General features: G+C 34.9%; 2 protein-coding genes across 4 annotated transcripts; one reads left to right on the forward strand and one right to left on the reverse strand.

The window, feature by feature from the left end:
* Positions 1–6893: 6893 nt before the first annotated feature.
* Positions 6894–9993, reverse strand: LOC115453162 (serine/arginine-rich splicing factor 7). 2 transcript variants are annotated; one of them, XR_005112910.1, is made up of 5 exons: positions 9631–9993; positions 9300–9481; positions 8949–9142; positions 8537–8766; positions 6894–7251 (listed from the first exon to the last, which is right to left on the reverse strand). XR_005112910.1 is itself a non-coding variant. In XM_030181829.2 (4 exons), the coding sequence occupies exons 2-4, from the start codon at positions 9474–9476 to the stop codon at positions 7098–7100; spliced, it is 525 nt and encodes a 174-aa protein (XP_030037689.1). In that variant the 5' UTR covers positions 9477–9481; positions 9631–9993; the 3' UTR covers positions 6894–7097. The 2 variants fall into 2 exon arrangements, 1 of the variants encoding a protein (XP_030037689.1); XM_030181829.2 differs by lacking the exon at positions 8537–8766.
* Positions 9994–11252: 1259 nt separating this feature from the next.
* Positions 11253–24442, forward strand: LOC115453160 (striatin). 2 transcript variants are annotated; one of them, XM_030181826.2, is made up of 9 exons: positions 11253–11714; positions 18436–18684; positions 19537–19705; positions 20592–20771; positions 20994–21095; positions 21483–21718; positions 22285–22575; positions 22806–23063; positions 23213–24442. In XM_030181826.2, the coding sequence occupies exons 1-9, from the start codon at positions 11496–11498 to the stop codon at positions 23585–23587; spliced, it is 2079 nt and encodes a 692-aa protein (XP_030037686.2). In that variant the 5' UTR covers positions 11253–11495; the 3' UTR covers positions 23588–24442. The 2 variants fall into 2 exon arrangements, with proteins under 2 accessions (XP_030037686.2, XP_030037687.2); XM_030181827.2 differs by having other exon boundaries at positions 20592–20762.
* The last annotated feature ends 353 nt before the right edge of the window (positions 24443–24795 follow it).

Consider the following 24795-nt stretch of genomic DNA (forward strand, 5'->3'; position numbering starts at 1 on the left):
CAGATCCAAAACTAATTATTTCCACGAGTTGAGGTAGATCTTGATTGTCTTAGGTAGTGGATACTGCTTAAAGGAGTTATAATTTATTTTATACATTTTTTACACAGATTTCAACATGTGAGCTCATTTTGCGTAGATCGGACCGTCAACAGCAAAAAAATATATAAATGTAAAATATTGCAACTTTGACTTTTCAGACGACCAAACAACTCAGTCCTCCCCTGTGACCATGAAGGTTGCAGTCTTCGAAATGTCGGGAGAAAATCTATATATATAAAAATGAATCCTTATTTCCCTTGGTCACGCCATCACGCGTGAACGGCTAAACCGATTTCACATTTTTTTTTGTGTTTGTTATTGTCAGGAAATGGTTCTTATGAAAGAAAAAATTCAAAAGATTGCGCGGAAAATTACAAAATTTAAGAAATATTAACGAAAATATTAATTTTATATAACTGTCAATTGTTTGAAATAACTGTCAGCGATTGACAAAATGCGCGCTGCAAATTCATAGTTAAGACGGAACAACGTCTGTCGGGTCAGCTAGTGATATTATAAAAAACCGCGATACAATACCAAAAATAGTTTTATTTCAACATTTTTAACTTGAACTACTGTAACAAAAATCGAGTAGATACGTATTTGATCTAGTTTGGAAAATTTTGTGACGTTAATTTGCTATACATTATTTTTAAGTTACTTGGCTCGCTTTTACGTTCTTTTTAATTTTGAGAAGGAACATGTATATCATCTATAAATGGTAAATGAATTAGCAAAGACAGTTCACATGAGATGAAAATATTGGAGCACCCAAGCACATTGTGTTAAATTCAAATTAGTATAATGGAGTAGGTAAATCATGGGCGTCGCCAAGTGGGAGCCGGGTGGGGCAGCTGCCCCCCTCTAGAGATTCTAAAAAAGGTGCCAAATGTTAAGCAACCAAAGTCCTAAGTCTTTGACTTGACTTGTTAGATCGATCATTCCGGTACGTCGAGACTCGAATGAATTCACTAATTCCGTTCCTAATATTCCGTACACTCAATAACGCTCTGCTCTATGTTATTGTTAAAGCGGGAGAGGGAGAGTGGGGGAGGAACATGTGCTCTCGACTGTACTTACAATTCATACTTTTCTCATTCTCCATACCAACTTGGCCCCTCCTAGGCCATTGTCTGGCGACGCTCTTGAGGTAAATGTGGCTGTCTTTTATCCCCCGTTATTTTAAGTTCATTAAACATTAACAACTATTGGTATACCATAGAAATAAATAAATAACGTCGCATAATATTTTAATGACAAACACATACTCTGTGAAAAACAAATTAGCATTTATTAAATTAATTAATTTTTATATCAAAGAAAATCGCTTTATACATAGGTATTATCCGATTAGTCTTTCCGATTTTGGTTTTCACTGAGAGATATTTCAGATAAATGTTAAATGGCAGGAAAAAAACAGTATTATTCCCCTAGTGCCTATTTTTTCGTAATTTGAATAAATATACATAATATATGACGCTGATAATCATTATTAGTAAGAGAAAGGTAAAGAAAAATATATAAAGAAATATTTTACTCGACATGTTTGTTAATTTAATTTCGGTTAGACACTTAAAATAATTATAATATTTTATTTCAATTGAATTATTTTGAAATATTACTATAGGAATTAAACAATAATTCACAAAATAATGAAAAGGAAATACATAACGTTTTCCTTAAAAAGCTATTGATGACATATATTGTGTACAAGTATCTACTCAGGCAAAGTTGTATGTTTGTTAAGTATATCATTATATATAGGTTTTTCCTTCGCAACCAGGCTGTTTATGACCCTGAGCGGTAAAACGCTCAGATAGCACGTTACGTCTGACGTCCTATAAGGCTTATTTCCCTTTATTTTCACAACAGGCATAGATGACAAACCACCTCCGTAGTGTTTTATTCTGATCCTTTTGATCAATATGTGTTCCCATTCGTTCAGATTCCCTTGCTGTTTATACATTGTACATATTGACCGTTCCTTCAATAGCTTCTATTCAGCCCTCAATCACAAAAGGTCCTTGTTATCATTTTGCCGTCCACATCAAATCTTACCCAGCCATGTGAAATTTGGGAATATCAGCTTAACCGATCAGCGAACAGTGATAAAGGTCTCGTGGTAGCCGTGCATAGAGACTAGCAAGAAGCCAAACATGTGAGTTGCTTTCTAGTCTGATAAACGAGCGTGCTACGTCCCTGGATCTTGATGGAACTAAAAAACCGCTCCATAACATCGGAGTCGTTAGGAAACAGTTCATGTCAGGCTCCCTAAATGAATATGTCCCTAAAATTAGAACCCTATATTTTACATAGGGTTCTGATTTTAATTTTCCTTATGCCTCCGCGGGTTTTGCCATCACGCCTTTCCATATGAGCTTCTTATTCCAAAACAATACGATTTATTGTATCTTTGACGTATCCTAAAGTTACGGGCAATCTACTGATTAACGTGTTTCTTATTTCTGTTGAGTACCTAGATATATTAAATTGCCCATTCATCTTTAGGGCCCCAAATAATTCCAGTTTTCTTGCAAATGAGTATATGCTACTACAACATTCGTCCTCCGCTGTTCAGCCATTATGTCACTGCCATCACATCTAGTGGAATTGAAGAACGTTTACATAAGTAAATACATAAGACCTTTATTTTATTTCCGTTATATACCAACAAAACAGAATTAATCAAAACTGAAATATTATCAAAATAATATCATAATTATGAGAAGAATTTTGCAACGGCCAACATTGACATATTGTGATTTAATACTGCTCAATGTTAACTATCTAACCTATACACACATTCGTATTTCTGATAGTAATCGCAGATTGCCGAAGCGCCAATTTTGATACGTCTTGGTAATACTATGTTATCTGCTTAGTGACAGAACATTGTAATGAAAAGAAGCCACTCAAACAACTCTTACTTTGAAAAATCATAATTAATTTTATTATCTTTTTGTTTCAAAGGAAATAAGAAGAACACTATTTATATTTAAATGTGAATATTTATTTGGAAATATTATTGTAATCTAACGGGTGTTCTAAATTTTGATTCAATGTCTTGTATTGTACATTATCTTTCCCTGTTCTCACCAAACTTTACTATGATACAGCTTGATGCATGTTGGACATTAGAAGTCCAGTTAAGCTAAAATTAACGAGAAAGCGTATTTAGCACATATGGATAGCTCGTCTATTCATCGTAGTATTCTGCCGTGCTAATCTCAAAAGTGGTATCTCAAAAAAAAATCAAAATCTTGATTTTTATAGCGTCAGATACCTTAAAGAAATACTTATCCAATGAACTTACCTAAATAACGGTCTCTTGTTTAGAACTTGTTAAAAAAAGACCTTAAAAGAGTTTCTCTATCTCAGTTTTACATACAAAACTATAAAACTATATTTACAAAACTTCGATTATCTCGAAATAAGGTTTCCCTGACATACCGCTTTTGCTCTTAACACGGCAGTATTATCAATTACTAAAAATGATCTATGGTTAAATAACTTAGCTCGCGGCTCCGCCCTAATAGTCTATAAATAGAATCAACAGCAAAGTTCTGTATGGTTATTGAATGTCATTTTTTTTATTAAAGCTTAAGAGCGGTATGGATGTACGACGACTAGGACAATATTTTGCTGAAATTATAAATAAGACACTTTTGCATTATAAAAAATAACATCTTTTTGTATAGCACGTGGATTAAATAATATTTACCAACAAAAATAAAAATTCTTTTCGAGGCATATTATTTTATATTTAAAGTTTAATATTACTTTAGACCATTTATGTGATGCTTGTTAAATTAGGAGGTTAATGCATCGTCTTAATAATAATGTGGTATTGCCAAAAAGGTAACTGTAATTTAGAGATATCTGGATGGAGTTATATAAATTTTGGTTACGTATTAATGTTCAAACATATACTTAATATTTAAGCGCCATACGTGAAGAAACCTTAATATTTTTTATATTTTAAAAACATTGATATTAAATTCGACTTTAAGTTCTAAGTATAGTATTTTCTTTTAGTTTGAAGATATGAGATCTGCGAATTTTGAAATGATCCATGATAACCGTAAATTGTAAAAATATATAACAACTAGACAAGATAATCAAGACTTATTTAAAATCATGAATACGACTATTTTGTTAAAGTTTAAATCAATGTGCAAAGTTCATTATGAGTATATTATGAAAAGCTTTACCCCCTTATTCATAGACATTATTTATCTAAGGACGGAGCATTGCTGTGATAACAAGTCAGTTTCTCAGTGCTGACGGCATGGCAGCTTTCGCAGTGCGTAGACATAGGGCCGTTGTGATTGGCTAATATTAAGATACAACTTGAATCTAGTTGGCTGTCAGATAAACACAGCTGAACAAACAGCAAGCTGTCAGGTAAACAAAGCTGAGGAACAGACTTGTTATCACAGCAATGCTCCGTCCTTAGATAAATAACGTCTATGAATAAGGTAATTAGAAGTAGAAAATAAACAATATTGGAAAGTCGACTTTTGGCTTTTTTCTAAATTTTATTTTCTCAGTTTTGTTAAATACAATTGTATTAATGTAGTTCCCCACGGTCGATTTTACAAAGATTAGTACGAATCCGTTTTTAATAGTGTATCAGTATTTACCTAAGTTCATGAACGGCACGAAAAATTTTTATGAAATAATAAGTATTAGATAATAAGTAAAAGGTTGAATTCAAATTAATTGGCCCCTCGGTGGCTAATTTGAATAAATATAATGAAACGTAACAAATTAATTGTATATGGCCTCATGTAGCTACATTAATTATTATTATATGGTGTGCATACAAGATAAGATTAGGTTTTTGAACATCAAATTGAACTTTATAATTTTCGTCAGCAGTTCTTTTACACAGATTTTTATTTTACTTTATCTTATAGCAGAAAGCCAGCATATGAACATGTAACTCAGTCATATAATGTCAAGCAAAACGTGTGCCACAGACTTTATCAGTACTTACCTAAAAGGTATTTTAGACCTCTCAAGGGGCGTATCAGTTATGGTGCGACGAATCGTATCGATAAAGCTGCCACTTCACGTCGTGTTATGTAGAGCACGTTATTATATAACATTATATAATTATTTTACGTGTATTTTGAAATACTCTTTATTAATATTATATTCATACATAAACTCGGTTTCCTGGGAAAATAAAATACGATATTATTTATCCGTCTCGAAACATTTTCAACTAGTCGCGGTGAAAGGAGCATGTGAATTTTTTATTAGACAGGGAATGCGATAAACGTCTGTAATGTCAAACATAATAATTTATAAGAATTAATGTTTTCTTAGATTTAAGATACATAATATATAAGTTTAAAAATTTACTATACCTAAGCGAGATTATTCGAGACGTTATTTTTTTATTCATGTGGTATGATGTCATAATATATTATGCAATAAACGGAATATTGATTATGTGCACGGTAAAACATAAAATGATCTCAAAGGTGAATTTAAAAATAAGCTTATGCAAATACGTGGGTTTTATCAGATGCCATTAAGGCTATACTGGTGTCGTTAAAGCAATCTAGATGATGTACACATTCAAATAACCGTAATGCAATATAATTGTTTTTAAGTTAATTTGTGCAAACGAAAAATCAAATGAATGGTAACCTATGTATATTTTACGACGAAAGTGACCATCGCCTTCGGAAGTAGTGGATGGACTGCACGATGCCTATTGGATAAACCGACTGTCTGTTGTCATGAAGTCGTGTGAAGTGTTAATGAACATGTGGCTTCAAAACTGACGCACATGTGCAAGACACGAATTCAGGATTTTGATGACGAGATAAAAAAATCTTTAAGATTTAGTGAGCCGTTCTGGGTTCTATTTTATGTAGATTTTTTGAAAATGTAGGCAGTTATAAATAATTTATACCTATCTAATTGGTACATATGTATGAATTGTTTATAACTGATAGATAGAATAGAATAGACCTTATTGCAAATTTTTGTGCTAATGCTTTCTATTGCACTCACGGCAGTTCGCCTGAAAGCAAGTTTAATTTAAAAAACAAAATTAACTATAAAATATTATGTCATTTATGTGCATCGCTTATATTATTTATATAGAAAACAAAACGTACGTCATTATATGCTATTCGTGTTTTTTTATGGTTATCCTGAAATCTTCAGCGTATGAGACAACAGACTCCGCCAGCCGTCTGATCTCCGCCACCACTCCTTCCGGCGCTGATCCTAATCATGTTAATCCGTTCTGTGTATTTCGCGTGTTCACACTGCTTTGTGTATTTCGTTCTAGGCTTGCTGCGACAAGCCCGCGCGGAGCACAAAGAATATGTAAATACGGTTAAAGTTGACCAAGCGAATAAATAGTTTACAATCCAATCGCCATTTTAATATTATAGTTATTGTAGAATGTTTTAATAAGAGTTATTAAACAAGTACCTTTAAATTATTATTATTATTTACTTACCCACCTTTTTGTAACTGTAATGAATTTGTGTAATTTCTAAAAATATTTCGTAATCACAAATAATTTCAAAAGGCTATACCCGGTCTTTAGAGTCGGACACATTTGAGTATTCCCCTTTACCGACTCGAGACTAAAACCACTAGTACCCACCTAGGCCTAGGTTATCGTGCGTCTGGAGCGCTACAGTAAAATGTGCGTTTTTCCTTTGCGATAACGTAATTGCATAGTGATTAGTTTTTATAAGTATATCTAAAATAATATTTTACTAGAAATCGCAGAATTGTCTTATTTTTCAGTAGCCCTGATGCATACATTGATAGTTAAATAATCAGAAAGAAAGGAAGGAAAATCGAAAATAAAAAAACGATTATCACAAAACTAATTTTATTGATTATAAATCAATGCGTTGGATGTCTTATAAAATCATTATTCATAGGAATGATATATTTAAAGTGAAAACCAGGTGGATTCAGTAATATTGCTTCAAACATTTGTATTGGCTCATATCAAAACGATAAGCCTAAAAAGATTTGTTTAACATTCACACAGTACTTCTAATGGCTTGTTACAACTAGTTTGACTTCTTGGAATCTTTAGATGCAGATCGTGACCTCGAGCGCGACATTGAGCGAGCCTTGGAGCGCGAGCGCGAGCGGGAGCGGCTGCGCGAGCGAGAGCCCGACCGCGGCGAGCGCGAGCGCGTGCGTCTGCGGGACCTCGAGCGGCTGGAACATGCAAGCCAATTAGTCAACAGAGAGCAGATAACCCATGTGACAATATATTTACACTGTGATCAACCCAAAATAAGTGATAACTTAGTAACAACGCCATTATAATGTTGTCTTTAAAATTTTAAATTGTGTTAAACACAGTGTTGCAGACTAAACAATTATAATTAACGCGTTGACTGCGGCGCCAAAATAAAGAAAAATTATGAGCCACAGTGGTCCATCACGCGACAGGGAGTAGCCCCGCAGTTGCGTGCTGCAATCAAAGTCAACAACGCTACGCATGTTAAAACGAGCGTTACGAGCATGCAGCCAATACAACACATGTGTTTTTTTTAAAGATTTCCATCAGCTACAGGAAACAATGTACTGTGTGTTTTACTGCACTGCTGTAGCGCTCATTGACGCGCTAATTTTTTGTACCCCAATTATTGCCGATTTAATTATATGTCTGGTGTACAACTGCACTGATGTTACACACTTTAAAAAAATATAGGTATCTGGGCCGCAGTCAAAGTATTAATATGTAATAGAGATCAAACGAATTTCCAACAGCTAACCATTATCTGGTTTGATTTTACTGTATGGCGGATACCAGATTTATATTCAATATTGTTATAATAACATTCAAGTGTCATAATTGGTACAGTAAGATGCTTTACAATTATAAATACATTTTAAGAATATAAAAATGCTAGCTTTGTCTGGCACTATGTGGATGAAACTTCTTTAGTAGAACAAATGTTAGCCCATAAAATTAAGAACCAATCAAGTGCCTACTCAGTAGAACTATGATTGTTATAATAAACTGTTACATACAACATTATTAATTTGGAATTACTGGCACATAATCAGTAAGCAGGTGGATATTTGTTTTATGTTCAGATTCAAGCATAACTTTAATTTTGAGTTTTTTCTGATAACTGAGATTTTACTTATAGCATATATATCATGTTTACTAGTTATAAAATATTTTATATATAGTAAAGTTGATAGATATTTGCCATCTGGTACCCGCACAAATACATCCATTTCATCTCTAATAAATATACAAATAGTTGATCAAAACTTGAACAATCTTTGATATAACATAAAATAACATTCAATAAATTGCCAATTCAGTTCATAATTCATGCCTTAAAAATTTTGTTTCAGAATATATATAAAACCAATGGTCACTTCAAATAAACATACTACCTCAAACTAAACAAAAAAATCTTGTGTGACAGCTTACAGGCCTTCTTGGAACACAAATATATTGTGATAATAATATGTAACTCACTGAGAGAGCGCAGTGATTACAATAGACGTGAAGTGACGCGACGCGTTGAACGAATATAACTCTCAATGCAGTTCTCGAATAGAAGATCGTGCGCGCAGCCTGAAGCTATGCCGAAGTTACCGATGCGGCCAACATAATCGGAGTACACGCCGCGACGTGAAAACTACGTAGCGCAGACAATAAGTGCAGAAACTGCCGATTGCGGTCTCGGCGCACAGGCCAATGATAACCTATAACACAGTTATCATTGGTTTAAGTGAATCCATGGCTATGGTATGGAATCTTTTAATGGTGCCAGTTACATCTTAATGTGATCATGTCAAATTAATGTGTAATCTTTGAGGTTTCATTACGAAGATTCCATGCCAAAAAATACTGCCTTGCCAGTTAAGCAATTGGGGTTTGTGATCACCTGCGACGGCGGCGACGTGTGCAATCACGAGCATAGTGTCCTCGATCGCCGCAGTCGTAGCAGCGGTCATCGTACGGACGCGGCGGCAAGCGTGACCGCGGAGGGGGACCGCGACCCCCATAACCGCGACCCCCGTTGGACATTTCCACACGAGCCCGACGTCCGCATATTGTGCGACCGTCTAGTCCACGAATCTGTCAAAACATTGTCGATGGCATTATATACTATGTACTTACATTAATTAGATCGTAGTTGCAGTTATTAACAACTTGGTACATACATAGACTTCATGCTATTTACATTTTATACTAATGAGACTATTAACAATGTACAGGTAAATTATATTCTTACAGCGTCTTCGGCATCTCGCGGGTCTTCGAACTCTACAAAAGCGAAGCCGGGTGGATTTCTGGCCACCCAAACATTTCTCAATGGACCGTAATAGGAAAAAGCGTCTTCTAATTCAGGTTTACTAGCGTTGTTACCAAGATCTCCCACATAGACTTTACAGTCTCCATACCGTGACATCTTTCCTGTAATATCGCACAAATAACACCATGGTTAAAAGAAGCGTCACAGAGCGTCATGCTTCCAAGCTAAATGCCGACACGTTAATTTTTACTCAAAGTTAAAAGCTTCTCAAATGTAAACAACAATACAGTTATACGAAATAATATCTTACCTTTTCTTGTCAGTAAATAGTAATACTAAGGCAACGGTATTTTATTACAATTTAAACTAAACACTAGCCATCAAATGAACAAATTACAAAATGGCGGACAAATTGACAAGAACCACAAGCATTGAGCAAGGCGCAAGCTGCACGTTAGACAGTGTTGCCAATTTTTTTTTAGCCCACCTGCCAATCACTGTTCAAAGCTCAAAGACCTAACCACTAAAAGTTTGATTTTCCGGTGAGTTCCTATTTTAGGCCCACAATTATATTTCTTCTTCAACCCTTACGTTCACAGTATTATTCAAGTTGTAACATGTGACGAAATGAGTATGTTTTAAAATAAATTTTCCTCTTCCTTCCACTAACTGTTGTCAACAGTGTTGCCGTTCTACAAAATTTAATGTCCCTAGATGATTTTAAAAAAAAAGTCTGCTAGATAAGGGAAAAAAATATCAAAAATCCTCAGAACAAAAAATCCGCTATATGTTGCTAAACCTCACAATATTCGATATCATTGCGAAACAACTACCTGTCGCGACATGTCATGTGGTATCTAAAGCTGAAAAGTTTGTTTGCTTGAACGCGCTATTCTCATGAACTATTAAACCAATTTTGAAATGTTTTAACTAATAAAAACTATATTACTTCTGAATGCTATAGGCTACTTTTAATCTCGGGAAGATATTTATCCTTCCTCACACCGGCCGAGCCACAGGCTATTATATAAAAAAAACAGAAAAGTGTGTGTGCGCGATTCACCCACGGCAAAAGTAAAACTTCTGAAAAAAGCCTAAGAGAGATTGAGATGCATATAGAGTATCTGAAGTATTAGGATATATATGTAAGATTTATTATTTTTGCACAATACTAAAACATAAGTCCTTATAAATTAATTTATCAGTGAGATTAAAATATTCATATAAAAAATACACAAATAATACAACAAGTTTGCTTTATACTTGAGCTTTTTAATGCACAGACGTAAAAACGTCAGGTATACACATACTAATAAAATAATAAAAGCATGCAAAACTCAGAAAGCAAAATGTGGCATAGGCTCAGAATCAGAACCAAAGAGAATCATAATATATATTGCTTGTTCTTGTTCTGAGTATATATGGAAAATCAGAACAATAACAAGCATGCCATTGTTCTGCGGGCATAGGCTATGTTGAACGCTGTTCCTTTTTCAAATATTGTGACGCAATTTCATAGAGTTTTAAATCTCAACGATTCTAAAGAAGTTTAAAAATTAAATGTTGGGCTATGTTCTAAATACATGAACAAATACACAGGAAATAATATAGTTAATGGGTAATGTGCATAACATTATATGCTATTTTTGAATTTTGAATATGTTTCGCGCTCTGAAACAAACCTGTTTTCACGTTCGGCACATGTTTTATCTATGTTCGTCGCCAGATGTAACCAGACATTTGTAACATGTTCAACAAATAGCTATCAACATTATATGATACATAGATTTATTAACGCATAGTCTCGTGCGTGGTTTTAGAATAAATTATAATTATTGAGAGACAACTATAACATTTAGTCGATAATATTAGTGATAAAATATACGTTTGGATTTGTTTTTGGTTGATTAGTTGCAAGTGGCTAGTGGCAACACCATAAAAAAAGAAAAAAGCAATGTAGCGGACGGACGTCGTTGCGACTTTTCTTTCCGTCATGCAATAATTTTGTCATTCATGAAATCGTCGATAAAAATTATTTTTAATGGTGTCGTTATTGTGAACATTAGTTGGAATATAGGTTTAATGATGTGTTAGTATTTTATTTCGCATAGTTCATCACCGTAGTTCTTTATGATAGGTGTGTGACAAGTTAAGTTCGGTAATGGTGGCCATGTCATGAAAATCCCAACAGCCATGGATGATAACTCCGTATCTCATCACAACGGAGGCCAAGTAGGATCTCAAATTGGAGTTAGTGTAAATAACAAACAAAATGAGGAACCTAGTCAAACTGTCCAGTATTCAATACCGGGCATTTTGCATTTTATTCAACACGAATGGGCGAGATTCGAACTGGAGAGATCACAATGGGAGGTGGACAGAGCTGAGTTTGAGGTGATTTTTTTGTTTTTCTTTTATATATGACACATCTACGAGAGTTAGCATTCGTTTCACACTGAGTTTGTAGAACGCAATTTCCTATTACCTACATCGCGTGTTCCAATATGTAATGATGTCTGCTCACTAAAGTTTTTAGAAACATGTTTCACATAATTAAGACCTTATTTTCTATACATTACAAAAAGTAGATGAATTTCAAGTTATTTTTTTAAATATCTAATCGACATAATATGTGAATTTCTCTTTTATCATACTACACCTGCCTACAATACATAGATATCTAATTAAAACAATGAATTAATGTACTTTAAGTGTTCACTTTAAGAATTATATAAATATAATACATGTTAAAACTATATTTGAATTACACATTACATTATAGATTGCGTTTACCATGTGTGAAATGTAATATAATTAAATTTTCCATGTATTCTGTAATTCCTATAAATTTACATATAATAAATAATATGATGTACTGTTGAAAATGATCATTAAATAAAATCGGCAAACTTTTTTCTATGTTAGATATAAAATAGAAATAAACTAGATACTTTATAATAATAACTTCTAATATTTGTAAACATTTAAGGTAAAAAATATATACTTATTGTCACAATAAATTATTTATTATATTGCTCTCAGTATTTACTATATTGCTCTGTTTTACTTTTGTTGCAATTTTACTCTTGTTTTAAAGAAATCTCAGGCAGTGTGTATTTGAGTAATTATTTAAAAAATAATTTAATACCGAGTTTCATACCAAATGTTATAGTACCATACTTTTAATCTACTTATATTTCAAATTATCTCATTTAGTACTATACATAGAAATTATGTAGTGCATTATAACTGTGAATAATTTACGATTATTGTATGAACGGAACTTCCTCTAATTAATTGTATCTATTATTTTTTTAAGGAATAACCTTTAATGACTGAATTCTAATAAAATATTATAACCATAAGCGTCAAATCCATAATGAAATTTTATCTATCAGATTAAGGTGTGTGTAATATGCTAAAAGAATTATTTTTATTGCTTTATATTTATTATAAGGCACAGTTATAGTATAGTGGTATAGTATGTTGAAATCAGCCATAAGTACATAATTTGTTCCATAATGTGTAAATATTTATCTAAATCAGGATTAATTGAAGTGTGTAAAAGAAAATTGAGATGTATAAAGATTGTTTGTATTAAGACATTACCATCAGACAGTTCTCAAATCCACAAATACATCACAGCACTAGTAACTTGTATCTGTCAAATGTTTTAATATGGAAATAAAAATGAGATTACAAAATTAGGTTTCAGTTAAAGTTCCCTCTTTGTTGCAAACTATATTATTTACTGAGGTGTATGATAGTCCCAATTGTATATTTTCCTTATGAAAAGGAATACTATGAAGTTAAAATTATTTTATTGATATGTGTGTAATTAAAATAGTTTGGGTAATAAGCCTAAAGCTTAGCTCAATAATCACCTGCATGTTCAGTCTTACTTATAAGTTATGAAAAAAATATTTAAAAACTTTTACACTTAGACAATTGTAAATTATCTGATAAGAATACAGTCACACTTGCTTGTAGGCACTCTGTGTATACAATTAGTAAAAAAAAAAAAAAAATAAAAATGCTTTATTCATCACGTAGGCGAACATAGTTGCACTTATGATAAGTCAAGGTACATGAGAATATTCAATTATTACTTAATTAGATTAGCTTATATAGACAAAGACAATAAAATAAATGAAAAATATACTTAGTAAACAAAGAAGCCAGCTCGGGCTGGCAGGGAAGAAGAAATAAAATTATGTATGTATGTATTTTTAAATATGCAAAAGGGAGAAACGCGTCGCGATCCTCACCGGTGAGGACAATAAAAGCCCTAACCTAGCTAACCTACCAGCCTTTCACTAACTACCTAAGCGATGACTACCCGAAGAAGAAAGGCAGAAAGAAACTCCGGGCTTTATTTTTTGTCATCAATTGTCCATTCTTTTATAATATTGTTATTAAATATATATTTTTTTTTTTTTTAATAAGTCTTTTCTATACAAAGTCTGATTAATTATATAAGCTAATACACGCACATCACCGTAAAATTGCGGAGAAAATCCACATAAAAGTATTTAGCAATAACTAAAAACTAACGGAAAAAAACAATAATACTAAAAAATTATAAAAACTATGAAACAGTCAGTGTACAGCGTACAGTAGTAATAAATATCACATACTATCATGCAATTAAAATGTTGATAATGTCCTGAAATGAAGTTTTGAGTATCAGTGGTAAATTGGGTAGTGTTGCAAAGAAACAGCGTACAAGCATGTTCATTTTAATGCTTGTCAGTTTAATAAGTATTCTAGTTTGAAGGAAATTGAAGTTTTTTGAACAAAAGGGCCCTTGTGAGATGGACTGTATGCACTATGTTTGTCATCTGATGGCTCAGATTGTCAAACATAGTATGTAGGGCATTTCGATGCACCTGAATTTTATATAAAATGATGGTGGCAAAGGCTACTTTTTTCCCAACGTCAAAAGAGGGTAGTGATTTTGAAACATATGTCTAATTCTTTGTTGCACTCTACTTTTTATTGGGCGAGTGAGGCACTTAACTGGAAAGCTAGGGAGCCCGTCATGTAACAATTATAATAATAACTTTTCCAGGGACTTCATTTTAAATTATATACAATCTATTATAAATACAAGTAAAACCCATTTAAGACGATTTTAAAGGGACCCCGCCAAAAATGCGTCTTAAGCGCGAATGCATATGCGGGAAAGGAAAAATAATAGGTATTATGTACTAATTTTGTGTGTGAATTAAAATATATATTTAACATTGTTAGAAAGTTATATAATACAAGTTATATATTATTTTAAAATTAAGTTTATCATAGTATTATTATCTATAAATTCATTACTTAAAAGGAATAATCAGCTAATCAGTCTATTAACGAAGGCCATTCAAGCGCGAGATGATGTTTCATATTATTGATTGTATTACAGGGACAATTATTCCGTTTGTTTAAAAGCAACATGGGTTTTGTCCTTACCAATCACTAGCAAACGTATCTTTTCGAGACCCATCAGAATTGGCACAGGTTGGGAGAGTCGATTTACTGTGACTGACTGAAGAGATACTCCTTTACTTCTTTAGCAAGTATATCCTTTAAAGGTATTATTTCGACGGGTGCAAAGTAAAAAGAGTTATATACAAAACAGCTAGTTTTCAGGAGAGCGTATAATAAGAAAAAATATATAATATAACTAACTAAAAAATACATGTATATTTATTTTTTCGTTAGTTACTGCAATAATAAAAAAATCTCAAAATTGTAGTTAACTTTTTTCACTTTGCACCCGTCGATTTATGTGGTATCAATTAAAAAAATAAACAGAATTCATCTGCATTAAAAAGTTTTGCGGTTCATTATTTTGGGATAACATGCGTTTGTCGATGGCGCATTAAATGGGACATCAACTTGTATTAAGCCTGATAAAACGTATGAATATAACAAAATTTGCAAGGACTCTGCAAAAGGGCGTATTATGCGGGAAATCGTATTAAGCAGGTTTTACTATAATTAGATCACACGATTTTTAATGTAATGACTTTATTTTGATGTTTTTTAGTTTAGAAAATAACCGCGCAGCGCTACCATAAAAAGTATTCAAGGTCTAAAGGCTTGGTCAAACAGAAAGCGTCGCGAGTTCCGTTTTACTGTTAGGACATAATGTCAAACAAAATGCGCACCTTGATAGTGCGCCGCGGTAGAAGATTGACATATTTTACCACGACATGGTCAGTGGATTGACCAATACTCTCACAAATTAACCCATATACCTTTACAGATGTAGATAATATCATCGGAACAAAATTTACATAAAAAAAAAATAATCCATAAGCTAAATCAGATCACCTAATATTATTGTTCAAGACACGTTTGAACATAGTTATGGTTGTAATATGTATATAATATTCTTGACCTAATAAGTGGAAAATGTGGTTGTTACATTATGTAATATTTTTATATACTATACTGCTAAGTTATATTACATTGTAACAACGTTATTTTTTCCGAATAAATAAAGAAAGAAATGTGGTAACAAAGCGAATGAGCGATAAATAAATTCAATTTGTCTCTTTTCCGTAGTGGCAGAGGCGTTTGTGCCGAATATATCCGCTCTTGCAAGCCATGTGAAAAATTCACAAATAACGACTGGCCGCATGTTCGCCTCATCTCGATTGCACTTTTCTACCAAAATTCAATTAACAGCTGAATATTATGCTATCTATGAGAATTTTACACCATGTTCTTGGGCCGACATCTTAATGCAAATGCACTTTCTGTCTACACCTCTACGAGAACTACATAATATCTTTTTACACTTTCAGGACTTGCGTTATGAATACATGTCATATGGTATTAGAAACTATTTAATATTATAATAATGTATTTAGAACCAAGATGTAAAAATAAACCATATTTAGCGTACTACGTGGTCATCAACAAGCTTTTAACACGATATGTTGCTGAAACTATAATATTTTGATCTCATTTTGGGAAAATCAAGTTAGTATAAGCCCAAATCTTGGGGCTCAAAGCCTAGATGCCTTTCTACGGTGGTTAATAGAAAACAGACAAAATGTGTGAAAAAATACATATTATGTTAGCGTTAAAGATTGTAGAAAGGCGTATCGGCTACGGCCCTAGGTGATTTTTCTTCTACTTGGAATTCAAACTTAAAATCTTCGATGTTTTCACTAGACCAAATATTACCTAAAGTAGCTTTCAATGTTGCCGCAATCAAGTTATGTTCATAATGCATATTTCTTTTTTTTTGGAAAATCATTAGTTTAAAACGACTACGTATCATACTCAGTTTAATTAAAATAAAACCTTGTATCAATAAGTATTTTATAACTTAACGACGAGCTCATCTAATTTGGAAGTTTCTTAGTAAAACACGAAACTAATTGAATATGCAATTTCGAAAAGGGCACATGTCCGAAAATGTAAAAAGTTCAAGAAATGGAAAAATTAAGTTTACTTTTGGATTAGAATTTGGGTATAATTAGCAATAAATAATTGCAGAAGTTTTGTTGTTATTTGTTATTATATATACATTTCTCTATATAGATCTAGATATTATATTTATGAGATGTGCCCTTTTCGAAATTGCATATTCTATTGCAGAGTCCTCTTCCTGTCCGTGCATTGAAATAAATATTGGTGTCATTCAAAAAAGTTGTTTCGGATCTAGATTTCTTCATACTAGACAACATTCTCTAGGAGATAGTTCTAAACAATGACTACACGACATGTATATAGTGGCAGGAATACTCTTAATTTATCTAATTGTTGAATTTAGTTTTGTTTGAATTGAATCGAATGTCGCAGCAAATTTATTGAGTATTAAAACTGTCGTGCGGAAAACGACTGGCACACTGAACAGATAATAACGGCGATGCGTAACATTCTAGGGAATTATAATATTTACCAAGGTCAATGAATCTTATAAGTTAAAATAGATAAAAACGCTATGTCTTCTATGGAATTATACCCACGAATATGTGTATGCGGAAATAAAGTATAATATTGTATCCTAAGCTTTTTTGTATTTTTTTATTTATTCGGAATATTTATTCACTGTGTCTAAACTAATATTGATATCATATAGAACTTCAAATAACTGTAACTGTATTCTTAATAATATTTTGGCCAATATATGTAAATAAGTTTTAAAAACTGAAGAGGACCGAGTAAGAAGGTATGTACTATGTACAAATATGCACACTTGGAAACGCGTATACACTTCCATGCGCTTAAGAATAATACATTTACTTTTAGCAATTTGCTAGTTACCGGTATCACGTAACCTGGGAGCGCGCCTTGTTATTGTATATCATTAATATTATCACGTAAATAAAGGTGCATTCAATATTATACAATTATAGTAAATAATCGAAAACAAAAGTATTTGATGAATTCATTCGTGTATCTTGTAGAGAAAGAGACAAATATAGGTTGCATAAACTGCCAATCTAAAATTGCGAAAACAAATAGTAAATATTTTTTCATACTAATTGGTGTAATGTATTTACGTACAATATTAAAATCATGTATTTATTTATGGTAGACAAGATGATGATGATTCGAAGGAAAGTAATCGATTGATTTGAATCTGCTATTAAAATTCTCGTATTGCAAACCGAACACGTATAAAAGTATTCTAACTATTGTAAGTAAATTTTGTACAAATGCAAGTGGTTAATTACTGTCCTAGTCAAAAATACCTTCATAAACCACTGTGAAATGTAATGCGCAAGTCGAGCGACCGTGTCGCGGCAGTGGCAAGTGAGTGCCAGAGACAAATGATGTGAAATGTTCACTTTAACCTTGTTTCTTTGTGTATATTTATAATTTATTATTTATTTTATTTGATCGGGTAGAGATCCGCGACCCTGTTCCTGTCCATTCTCGGGATAAAATTGGCATGTTCCATATTATTCAGCAACTTCACATGCTGAAAATAATGAAACTGATTGCGTATCAATATTGTCACAACTGTTTTCGTATTATATGTGTGGCTTTATTTAAAAAAGTGAATTATGTTTTTAGCCCGCGTTATATGTAATAACTAAACTTTAAAAAATTCAATCCAGGATTTATCTAAACTTGGCCATATATATTTTTTTATCGCCAGGCGCGGATCGCCTTCCTCCAAGGCGAGAGGAAGGGTCAAGAGAATCTAAAGAATGACCTGGTCAGACGGATCAAGATGCTGGAGTATGCGTTGAAACAGGAACGGGCCAAGTTTCACAAGTTGAAGTACGGCGTGGAGTTACAGCAGGGAGACGTTCGCCCACCACCGGAGGAGCCGCCAGCGGAGCCCGAGCCGGCCGAGAGGGCGCAGTGGAAGCAGGGACGACAACTTATAAAACAATACCTGCAGGTTTGTGTAACAACATTTTGTTTTCACCTAGGTGCTGATTGTTGGTCGTACCCTATATGGCAACCATTTAATGGTTATACTGTGACGATTAAATGGTTATTAATCTTCTACTATACATCTATATGGCGACAACAGATTGTGGACACAATATCTAAGAGTGTTGTCATAAGACAATTCTGTTGTTTAGTCGCGTGTTAACATTATAGTGTAACCAATGCAAAATAATAAACTATTCTTTGTATTAGCGAATAAAAATGTAAGTGGGTTGGCTCGTCGGCTTGCAAACGACACACCTTTCCAACAACGTCATCACGTCAGGAAATTCACTGCATTACGATCGTCACCCAAACGCATGAGACGTCAGGACTCATAATGTCTGGTAACGCCTACTTAGAGGCGATGACATTCAAAAAGTACAGATCTACCATACCACAAGAAATTAAAGGAAATAAAATGTTCCCTCACCCAGACATATACATTCTTGATATTGGTGTGTCATATGAAAGAGATCATTAATTATTTAAACCAGAACGGACAGGGAAGACTAGTTGCATTTGTTTTTTGCAAGTAGTGAATTCAATTGTCCCAATTGTTAAAAATTTGAGTCTTCAGATTATTTGTGCTAATGGCAAATCTATATTTTTTTAATATCATTGCCTAAAGGGTACTAATATAAAAAAAAATAACAGACTAATCATCAATATAAAAGCCTCTTTCGTGTGTACAGGCTTTTAAAACATGTGTTATAATGTAATAATGTTTTTATTGTATACTCGTAATTTAGTTGCTCCTAATAAAAGTAGTAGTAGTAGTCGTGAAAAGTATTTGAACGTATGAATGATTTGTGTACAGGAAATTGGCTACACAGACACAATCCTCGACGTGCGCTCGAATCGAGTGCGCGCCCTTCTTGGACTCAACAATGAGGAGGCCGAGAATCCCAACTATAGAAACTATGATAAGCAACAACATGACAGATGTGACTACGCCATGAATCATATGGTTCGCAAATATGATTATGGTAAGTTGATTAATGATATTCATATTTTAGCGGTTGTTCACTCGCTGCTGAGTTTAAATTCAGTTTCTAGCATTAGCACAAACTACATTATTTAAACTTGATAAATCTCAAAAGAATTATGGAGCGTATGGATAACTTACAGTGCACTGGCTAACATCATAGTCGGTAATCATGTATCATGGTATAGTAACGTAGCTGATATTATCCAGAAACTGTCGCTGGATGAACGCAACTCCACAAGCTACATACGCACTTCAACGAGTTTACAGAATACGCAATATTAATATTTTAAACTTTTCAATAAAGGTCAACATTGACCTTTTTGTGTCATAACTCGTTGGTTTGTAGTTCATCCATCTATTTATACGAACAACTGCAGACCATATCAAATAACATTTCTTTTATTTTGCTTGTGAGGTAAACCTAAGGTGTAGGTAATGAATAGCAGGGAACGTAAAATCAATTTAAATACATTATATATTTGTATATTTAAAATGTCACTAGTACATAGGGAGCATGGTATGCTTATTTTGTTCTGTATAATTCCGATAATCATCTAACGTCAAATATTATAGTGTTAAGGTGTGTAAAGTGTTTATATATATGTATCTAACAGATTGTCACTATATCTTGCCAGATGTTTTTAATTAGGTAAATACTTAAGTTAAAATAAATGTACTAAACTGAATACAAGAGGGTACCATATTTATTTTGATATATCACAATTAAGCAGAAAACTATTGTGAAAAATGGTTTGGAGCACAGATTTTAAAGAAAAATTATCCTAGTTTTTGAAATCGCCTTACTTACAGTGACATACATGTACAATTTATTTATTTTTTAAGAATTGTCAACTCGATATTAGCAATGTTTTAAAAATTTACAGGCAAGGAGCCGCGCAAGAGTGGCGTGTCGGCAAGCGGCGGTTTCAACGAAGAAGGCCTCTCGGTGCAGGAGACGGCCGCAGTGTTCGCCAACTTTGAGTTCCTGACCAATCAGGAGATGGACATGGACGAAATTGACGATCTAGATGCCAAACAATCACACCATGCTACTGGTAAACAAGGTAACTTTTGTGGAAGGGACATGTAAAATAGGCGTCGATTATAATGTAGGTAACATATGGTATTCTGTATATATATACTATATATGTCTTATGCAATTTGGCATCGACTCAAAAAGTAATGTAATAAAATTTTAAGATTTTTTCACAGCTCAAAACAATTTGATTCTCTACTTAATTTTTTTAGCAAGGATTTGTAAAATTGTGTAATTAATTTGTGTATAGGAGAAGAGGTAGATCACGAGGCCGAGGAAGTGTTGAATGAGTTGAACTTACTCACCGAGAGTGAAGCTGTTGGCGGCGGCCAGGGTGATGAATACCCAGTTGGTGAGTTTATATTTATAATTAATATTGATCCTGTTTTTTCATTAAGATGTTTATTGAAAAATAGTGCCTTCATATTATTTTGTTTGTAAAATGCTGTTTCCTTAATGGATACTCAATTGAAAGACGAGAACCATGTTCAAGTGGCCCACGTGAAGGCTCTGGCATGAGCCTTGGGTAGTGTGGACTACGAGAGCGCTAGTTATCCATAGTTTCAATTTATTCAGTCGTCTTCACTTACCCCTTACTTACCAATCAAAAGTGACTTCAAATGGAGCATTGAGAAGGTGAGACGAGGGCGTTGACTGCATGTGCTCGCGATGCTTCTTTCCTCCCGGAGGGAATTCAGGTAAAGGTTTTGTAATGTTAATGATATGTGTATGTGTGCAGGCGGCAGCGCGGTGGCGACGGGGTCCGTGCCCGCGGGCGGCGCGGGCGGTGCGGGCGGCGCGGGGGCGGCGGGCGCGGGCGCGGGTGAGGCCGACGAGGAGCCGCTCGCGCTGGGCGAGCTGGCGCAGCTCACCGTCAGCAATGAGCCCGAGGCCTACGACGTCACCAGCACCAACAAGGAGTCCTTCCGCAAGACATGGAACGCCAAGTACACGCTGAGATCGCACTTCGACGGAGTCAGTATTTTCATGGAATATGTTTGTTATATTATTGCATTAACATTACGCGAGGGGGTTTACACGCTTTAAATGGTTTTCAGATATTGTTTATGATATTTTTAGCTTTCAAGACTGATGTTTTTTTTGGGTTGTATCGATGTTACGTAGCATTTTCGTCACTTTCGATATTTGATTGATGTATTGCATAATATATTTTGTCAACTTCAAAGGGTGTTGGTGGTTCAAGCTAATTATATTGTGTGACCCTTATTGGATTACGGGCTTCCTATTAATCGTATTAACGTATTTATTGTACGTAATCACAAGTAATCCATATGTTATCTAATAGATACTGAGAGCTAAATCATCAAACATATAGTTCCATTTTTCCTAAACCTAGAACTTCAACATTTTCAATCTAATTTTATATGCATGTAATTACATTTTGATTACACATCCCACTATCAGCCTAACATTCATTGTCGCTACTTGTCAGTCAAATTGAACACGAAACAACATTGCTCAGAGCATCTCGTTAAAACGCTAAAGATATATTTTAAAAAGTAATAATTGAATTATTTCAGGTGCGCGCCCTCGCGTTCCACCCGACGGAGGCGGCGTTGGTGACCGCCTCGGAGGACCACACGCTGAAGCTGTGGAACCTGCAGCGCACGGTGCCGGCGAAGAAGTCTGCCGGACTCGACGTGGAGCCGCTGTACACCTTCCGCGCGCACACCGCGCCCGTGCTCTGTCTCGCCATGGGCGCGCCGCGCTCCGAGGAGTGCTTCTCCGGCGGCCTCGACGGCACCATCCGCGTCTGGAACCTGCCGCCGCCCACCGCCGACCCGTACGACCCTTATGATCCCGCAGTACAGGTATTCTTTTTATATTGCGATTCCTTGTGTCAATTATAAATAGTTGTATTAATTATGTGGGTATTGATCTGACAGAAAACATTGTTTATCAACCGCAAAAACTTGTTCATTATTCGGCACATAAGGTTTTTCTCTTTCGATCCGATTATCATTCCTTTGAATTGGTAAACGTTATTAATAAAGTATGTAAGCTATAACTTGAACGTTGATTTTATTAAATAATATTGCAGGGCGCGGTGCTGCGCGAGCACACGGACGCGGTGTGGTCGCTGGCGAGCGCGGGCGGGCGGCTGCTGTCGTCGTCGGCGGACGGCACGGTGCGGCTGTGGGCGCCGCGCGGCGCTCGTCCCCTGCTGGCCACGCTGCGCGCCGACGAGTCGCCGCTCGCACCGCCGCCTGCGGCCGCCGACTTCGCAGACGCCGCCTCGCGGGCCGCCGTCGTCTACCGCGACGGCACGCTCTTACTCTATGATCTTGAAACCGGACAGGTAAACAACATTGTATACTTGCCGATACTAAAAGATTTAACAAGTGTTTATAACTACAAAGTTAATAATATTGGAATACTGCGACATTTAATATTTATTTTAGAAATTTTATTTGGATACATAATTTAAACTTGAATTTGAATTTGCAGCCGGTATTGCGCGTGCCGTGTGATAGCCCGGCGAACCGTGTGCGCTCGCACCCGACGCTGCCGCTGCTGGTGACGGCGCACGAGGACCGTCACATCCGGTTCTGGGACGCGGTATCCGGTAGATGCGCGCACGCCATGGTGGCGCACCTGGACGCCGTGACGGGTCTGGCGCTGGACCCCAACGGGTTGTTCCTGTTGTCAGGCTCGCATGACTGCTCCGTGCGTTTGTGGAACCTCGACACCAAGACCTGCGTGCAGGAGATTACGGCGCACCGCAAGAAGTTCGACGAGAGCATCCTGGACGTGGCGTTCCATCCGCTGCGGCCGTACATAGCAAGCGCGGGAGCCGACGGACTCGCGAAGGTCTTCGTTTGAGCGTCGCCGGCGTCCGGTCTATATATAGTATATATTACGTAATTTACTTTCGATACGAACTTTATGTAACGCAAACGCGTGTCGCGCGAACGCTCGTAGACGAGCGTCCGGTACTCTCGGATTATGTGTCTAGTCCCCTCGGTACGGTAACGAGTAGCGACGTATCTGCGATTCGACGACTGCCGTGTGTGTACGGACGGAGCCGCCGGTTCGTTTTATCGTATTTAAATATTGTAACGTATTGGACGCGCGCTTGACGCTCATTGTGGGCGCGTAGTGAACACTCATCTATGTATAGACATTTGAAATCTATTATAATATATTTTTAGACTTTCAGTATGTGGATTTTAGGTTTTTATCGCGACTTTTTCACCAGTTTTATGATACGCAGTGAGAATAATGTTCGTTTCTATGAATCTTTAAGCGAGAACTTATAATAAATATCATAATATGGACACCAACAATGTTTCCTTGATAAGTTTTTGATTTACATGTCTGTACAGTTAGTATGTTATACAGTATTTGCTGATATTTTGCAATGAACGAATGGTGTTTCTTTAGCTAGGATATTTTATTTAAAACGATTGGGTTTCTCTAGAGAATATTTTTGTTTTATTCAATCAAGTTAATATGTTGACAAGCTCTCATGATATCTTATGAAATGTTGAGCGGTTGAACAAAAATATGATTGCGTAGAGTACTATATCGAAAATAACATAAGTAATGTTTGTTCGTAACGAGTACTGCGTTGTAGAGTATATATTATAAAACATTACATATACCTTTATTTTCCTCGAATTCATACTTGTACACATACATCCCAAAATTGATAGTAAAAAGCAACATAACCGAATAGCGTGTTGTTTTTTTTAATGATTTTATTCCTCCCTTATCCCTCTCTGAAAAATGTTTCTTTTTTAAACTGTCAACATCTTACGAAATTGGGAAAATGGTGGGTCAGAGGGGTGTCAAACTACTTCTAAATTATATACTAATACTACTCCGATCTCAGATTCCGAATTGTTTTAATTGGCCTATTGTTTTTACGATTATTTTACGATTTAGCATTTATGCTTTCTTATTTTTTGAAAATAAAGGCATAAGTGCAATATATTATAAACAAAAGTTTGACCGGGTGAAAAGGAAAACAAAATTAACGTATACGAATGGAATAAAAATGCTAAAAAGAAACCTAGAATAGTAATAAT

The sequence above is a fragment of the Manduca sexta genome, chromosome 24, assembly GCF_014839805.1.
Source record: "Manduca sexta isolate Smith_Timp_Sample1 chromosome 24, JHU_Msex_v1.0, whole genome shotgun sequence".
NCBI lineage: Eukaryota > Metazoa > Arthropoda > Insecta > Lepidoptera > Sphingidae > Manduca > Manduca sexta.

Coding starts and splice junctions, on each gene's coding strand:
- LOC115453160 (XM_030181826.2), top strand. CDS start 11,496: ATGAAAATCCCAACAGCCATGGATGATAACTCCGTATCTCATCACAAC. Junction 20,772..20,993: donor CCATGCTACTGGTAAACAAG/GTAACTTTTGTG, acceptor ATTTGTGTATAG/GAGAAGAGGTAGATCACGAG. Junction 22,576..22,805: donor CTTATGATCCCGCAGTACAG/GTATTCTTTTTA, acceptor ATAATATTGCAG/GGCGCGGTGCTGCGCGAGCA.
- LOC115453162 (XM_030181829.2), bottom strand. CDS start 9,476: ATGTCACGGTATGGAGACTGTAAAGTCTATGTGGGAGATCTTGGTAAC. Junction 9,143..9,299: donor CGCGAGATGCCGAAGACGCT/GTAAGAATATAA, acceptor ATGTTTTGACAG/ATTCGTGGACTAGACGGTCG. Junction 7,252..8,948: donor ACACGTCGCCGCCGTCGCAG/GTGATCACAAAC, acceptor TGCATGTTCCAG/CCGCTCGAGGTCCCGCAGAC.